General features: G+C 35.1%; 1 protein-coding gene across 3 annotated transcripts in view; it reads right to left on the bottom strand.

The window, feature by feature from the left end:
- LOC111873944 overlaps nt 1-5,860 on the bottom strand; it is a 9,936-nt gene extending 4,076 nt beyond the window's left edge. For 2 of the 3 annotated variants that reach the window (XM_033755284.1, XM_033755283.1), the window contains exons 1-2: nt 4,578-5,860; nt 3,594-3,785 (exon numbers count right to left, since the gene is read on the bottom strand). In XM_033755284.1, coding sequence (XP_033611175.1) covers nt 3,594-3,785; nt 4,578-4,595 — 210 coding nt within the window. In that variant the 5' untranslated portion in view covers nt 4,596-5,860. The remainder of the gene's footprint in view (nt 1-3,593; nt 3,786-4,577) is intronic. The other variant, XR_002844458.2, reaches the window with a different exon arrangement.
- Nucleotides 5,861-6,377: the final 517 nt, after the last annotated feature.

The raw sequence follows: 6,377 nt of genomic DNA on the forward strand, positions 1-6,377 counted from the left end.
AAAACTCCACCTACAACTTTTTGTTTATTTAATGCTTCTAGTATTTCATTGAGTAACACGTAAGAGGCTTTAGCAGTTGAGGATTGACGTCTAAATCCAAATTGCTCATTGACTATTATATTATGATCATGGATATGCTGATTTAATCTAGACAAAACTATCTTCTCAAATATTTTTGAGAAGGAGGTTAAGAGGGAGATGGGCCTATAATTAGATGGATCATTCTCACAACCGCCCTTGTAACAAGGCTTAATTTCAGCATATTTTAGCCTATCCCGAAATACGCCAGCAGACAGCATTTTATTACTAATAAAGGAGATATAATATAGGGGCTACTAATTTTTAACATTTCAACTGATATTTCATCATAACCATGCTATTTCTTTGTTGTTAAAGACTTAATAATTTTAAATATCTCAGTTGAGGTTGCAGCTTGATATTTTATGCTGGGAAAGGGATGATCAAAAGCTTGCCACAAGTAATCTAATGGCTTATTGTTTGTTTCAAGACTTTTGTTTATGTTATTCTCAGCCACAGATATGAAAAAACTATTTAAGAAATCTGCTATATATTGCCTATTTTTAGTAATCCGTCCATCAACTTTTAATTCCTGAACTGAATTCACTTTGGCAAACTTCCCAGTTACTGACTTTGTTATATTCCAGATTGTTCTTATTTTGTTACTGGATTTTGATATCTGTCTACTATAATGCTTCTTTTTTGCTTCTCTTATGACATTTTTTAATATCTTGCAATACTGTCTATAATACCTCTTAAAGGCCTCATCGTTACTACTCCTGTATATCAAATATAGATCTCTTTTATGCTTACAGGAATTACTAATACCAGGAGTAATCCACAAGTTACTATTTGTTCTGGTGCTCAACACTTTCAGGGGAAAACTAGAATAGAATATTCTAAGAAATGAACTGAGAAAAGAATTATACATTAAGTTTATATCGTTGGAGCCAAAAACTGAGTCCCAGGTTTCAAGACTCAGTTTATATTCAAAATCCTGTATCATAGCCAGCTCAATTTTCCTTATCATTTTTTTCCCCTTTACCCTGCCATTCTTAGTATGCGTTTTAACCTCTGATAAAATAATTAACTGAGCATCATGGTCGGAAAGCCCATTAAGCAAGGGATATATTACATAGTTACTCTGTAGAGACGCATCAATAAATATGTTGTCTATTGCAGTTGCAGAGCCATTTTGGGATCTTGTCGGAAAATTTACTGTACTTACTAAGTTATACGAAGCTAATAGCAAGTCCAATTTCTTCTTTTTATCATTATCAGATAAATAATTAATATTAATATCACCACAGAGAACCATTCTAATATTATTCCTAAAAAGCAAATTAAGTATAGTTTCCAATTTGTTTAAAAAGAGAGTAAAATTGCCACTAGGAGCTCTGTAAATTGATATAATATAGACACTATCAGTGGAATTTGTTAATAAAATTGCACAGGCTTCAAGATGTTGGTCGATAGAGATGTTGCTCAAATCAATATTGGAGAAATTCAAATCTCGGTGTGCATAAATACAGACACCTCCGTTTTTTTTTAAGTGTCTACAATAACTAGCTCCCAGGGTATAATGTCCTAATTGGACTATCTCAAGTTCAAGCTGATTAAAATGATGCTCAGATAGGCACAGTATATGGGGATACTCAGGGTGTAAAAAGTTTAACAGCTCATCAATTTTACTTCGTAATCCTTGTATATTTTGGTGATAGATTTGAAGGGCCACCTTGGCTGATTTTTCCGATGACTCTTTCCCTAGCTTATCATAAGATGACCATTCATTGGTTGACATAACCTTCGAATCTTTAGTTCCTTTGCTTAGTTTCATGGACTCACTGACTACCTTCAAGGTTGGCTTTATCATAAAAAATCTTTTTTTGTAACAGGGGCTTTCTTAGTTCTATTGGATGTTCTTATTTTCAGTATCTTCGATTCATCCACTTTTGTATAACTATTTACTGCACCATTGGCCATGCAACCTTTGCCTAGGCAAGGATTACTAATTAACTCCTTTCGAATGCTACCATTGGCCCTCATACACTGCTTGTTAGGATTAGCAGCTAGAGACTTAACTTGGGAATAATTATCTCCCCATGTGAGAACTATTACAGAATCACTTTCTTTTCCCAAGGTTGAATATATATGAAGAAGAAGGTGGCTAGACAGTAACTCTTTGCCCAATCCATTTAGGTGCTGTCCATGTGTAGTATACTGTTGTCTACTATTATCCACTTTAATTACACCAACATGAGAAAATTTTTTTGCTAACTTATCTAGCTTTCTATTGTGAATTCCTATTTCACTATTAATTTGAGAGCTCCTGAGATCATACCTATAAGGAATATGTACTAAAACCACATTAGTGTGATTAACACTTTTTACAAAGTCAGTAATCTCACAAAAAACCTTCCTGAGGTCGTTACTATTAACATCATTTGATCCGCTACTCAAAATTAAAAAATCATCCATTGTAAATTTTTCAGTATCTCTTTTTGCTGACTCCAATACAAGCTTGGATGAGGCTCCAGGTTTCACATAACCACACACTTCGAACTGCTGTTTCAAAAAGGTCTTCATGTACTCTGCACAGCCACGCATATGACTGTCCCCTATCAGTAAAACCTTATGCTCACCACTATTTGAAAAACTGTTTTTCTTAACTATTAACTTGCGTGTGGCTTCACGTAATAACAGTTGTATACCTCCCTTATTATCGCTCTCATCCTGGTTGCTTTCATCCTTATTCTCAATACATACTTGGCCATTCAGAAGCGTTGGTATGCGACTAATATGTGTATCATTTTTACAGTCATTCTCATAACTATTTCCATTCACATAATGGCTTGAAGAGGTTAGTTGTTGCTCAGAGTAATTTTTTATTGATGATCTCTTTTTTCCCCTTGTCTCATTGCACTTCTTAAAGGAACTATTATACGGTTGGGCCATCCTCCTACTACACATTGGGGTCGCTTCCCCCTCACCTGCCGCCAAATCCGGATGATAAAACGATGAAAATCTATTCGAAACTGAAATCGGTTGCCAAGTGTGCAGCTGTCTAGGATCAACTGTCACATTCCCCACTCCTGGATATTTAGATGACTTAGATAAAACTTTCGTCCAAGTAGCAGGCTGGTTCAACTCTTCACAAACGCCCCTCTCTACGACTGCATCACCCACTGGTTCAAATGCTGCCGACACTTCGTTTAACTCTTTATATAATAGTTTGATTATATATTGAGACGAACTCAATTCTAATGATACTTTCCTTAACTGGTCTTTCAGCGACGCACAATTATCACATTTAAAAGCACCATAGTAAGTCTGATCGTATCTAAATTGTTCAGAGCGAGAATCCAACCACAACCTATCAGCCGCCATGTTGGATGATAGTCCATGATGTTGGGTATCGTCAGCTCTGCTTGCTACCTCTCATGATCAAAGAGTGAAGGATTGGTTATTTCCCGTATTTATATATTAAACATGACATGACAAGCCTTCCTTTCGGGTGCTTTAGAAAACAGAGGCAAAGAAAGTTAGGCCACTTTCTTGATAGTAAAATACTTTACCTCCGATATGTAAATATTCTTTTCTGTCTCATGTGATGAATCCCATGCAGCCAATAGTACTGAATCCACCTGCCGTTCTGAGATGTTGGGGAATATGCAGCGGTAGAGAGTTCGGTTCTGTCTGCAGAAAACTGATGTAGCTGCTGCCAGCACCTCTGCATGGCTGACATTTTGTGGGTATGCCGCAAGTCCCTGCACAACATACCCAGTTTTCAAAATAATGAAGTAAATTAATTGCACCTAGGAGTATGGTCAAACATAGATTATTATACAGCAACGTCTCCTATTTAATAAACAGATATTTGAAAGGAGAGATTTATTCCCAGCAAGTAATGAGATCAGCTTTCACACAACTGTGATTCATATGAAGACACAATCATAATACGAAGATATCTCACGTTTATGTTCATTTATTTCAAATTCAAGCAGATCCAGATACAGGTTGAAAAGTATATTCACAAACCACTGGATATAGAATGAGTCACATATCAGAACAAATGTGTTCCAGTTTTTTTTTAAACCATATTGATTAGGATTTAGAATAACATATTTTTTAAGATGATTCTTCTTTCAAGAGAGACTTTATTACTGAGTATTTTAGTCTCTCAGGAAATGAACCAGACTGTATTATTTTGTTAGATTATTTGTAACATGTGGATTTATCATACAAGACTTGCTGAGAATTTAATTTACACTCAAAAGGGGATGAAAATAGATTTACCTTAATAACCCCTTTAATTACCTTATCTATTAAATGACAAGCAGAATTACTTGACTGATTTAGATCAAGCACAGAATCAGATTTATAGGATTTGATTTTATCTTCTCTATTATTATTTTTAAAATTATTAATTATGACACTTCTGGTCCTAGTTCTTTTATGTCTAACATTTGCATCATTTAATTGGTTGACCATAAAACATCATTATATATCGTTACAGGTGGTTTTTTTTAGATGTTTCGGATACTCTCACATTACTTAACATTACTTCTGTTAACCATACAGCAGCAGGGACCTCACTTTCCATCAAAGAAATGGGATACTTATTGTCCTTAGTCCATGGTAGTGTAATGATATTATTATCCTGTCTGTTCAGCTGTTCATTTATATACTGTCCAATAATTCTTGCCACTTTTTCTTTCCCTTTAGAATTCAAGTGCATCCCATGACGGGTATAATTTTCTTTATCCAAACGGAGGTCAAGCAATTTTATGTGTGACATAGTATTAATCAATTTTCCTAATTTTCTGTTAAGAGTCTGAATTTCATTGTTAATACAAGAAGACTTTTCCAGATCGTGTGTATGCAGAGCTGGAATAAGTAGAGTATTAGTATATTGGTGCTATAACGCAAAATTAGTGATGAGTTTTAAACCTTTGGAGGGTTCACTTTTATTAATATCGTTTGATAAATCACAGATGACACAATCCTCACAATTCAATCCTCTTATATCCATGTTGGCGGCTTGAGTTATGTTCAGGAGTCCTGCACCAGGCATCACATTTTCCATATCCTCAAAAGATTCGCCGTACTCGCGTAACAAATTTGCAGCAAAACCTCTTGCATGGCTATCATCAATTATTAAAATTTTATTTGTTGCAGATCGAGCCAGTGTCTGTAATTGCTTAACCTTTGGTTTTCGATTGATATTATGATAATAAGGTGCTAAGTTTTCTCCTTTTAGGTACTCTAAAATTGCACAATTTACCACCGTTGGAAACTTAAATTGTTGATGTGAAACGGTGTCAATTTTTTAATGCCTTTTATACTGAGAAACAATTTTCCAGTTTGATGAAGGAGATGCATCACTACTTGCATTAGTCACTGAATTTATTTGTTTAACAAGTGTATAATTAATATTGTCTACATTAAGGGATAAATGTACTTGATCTTCTTCTAAAATTTTCACTATTTCCACCACCGATTTCAATTCACTAACAACCCTCTGCAATTCGTCTTTTAATTTTAGACAGCACAAGCATGGTGAATTAACATTTTCCTTAAAATTTTCCATATTTCTTACAGCGTACTTGCACTCAACACTCTAAGGGTCAGCCATGTTTAGCTATACAACTCCTTTCTTCGCGACGTTCGCGACTGAGCATGTGAACAACAAGAATAAGTTTCATAAATCATTTTGATTAAATGTGATCTGAATGGATTCCGAAATATTTTATTTATATATCTGCTACCATCAAAAATATTTTGGGCTCAGAAACACTTCCTGTTGTCCATGAGTTTGTTGTTGCGACAGCTATATAGTAAGGTTTTTTGCTGCCAACATTATTCTACGAGTACTATATTGGTATGTGTTTCGGTGGTCTGCCATATACCACGTTAACAACGTTTTTGTTGTATGCAGTAACGTTTTCATTCAGAAAATGCCTAGTCATGATATATACAGCAGGCTTTATTACAAGTGACATTAGTTCGCGGGGACTCGTACTAAATGAGAAAAACTTAGGATACATAATTTTTTCGTAATGAGTGGCCGAGAAATGAGCGTTATAGGAAATGGCTTTTGAAAGTCGAAGGAAACGCAACTAAAGCTTCTCTCACATATTGCAAAGTGTAACTAGTGCCAAAATGAGTGCTCTAGAAAAACACAGGACTACAAATAAAAACAAAGAGCAGAATAACCATTCAGTTCTGGGCTTCTAGAAGAAATGACGTCTAAAGCAGTAATTAAAGGGACAAGATAGGTGGGGGATAGGACTTTTCATTGCTGTACGTTGTTCGTTAAACGCTATCAACTACCTTTCAGATGTATGTAGGCCTTGTTT

This window comes from Cryptotermes secundus, unplaced genomic scaffold (genome assembly GCF_002891405.2).
Source record: "Cryptotermes secundus unplaced genomic scaffold, Csec_1.0 scaffold691, whole genome shotgun sequence".
Lineage (NCBI taxonomy): Eukaryota > Metazoa > Arthropoda > Insecta > Blattodea > Kalotermitidae > Cryptotermes > Cryptotermes secundus.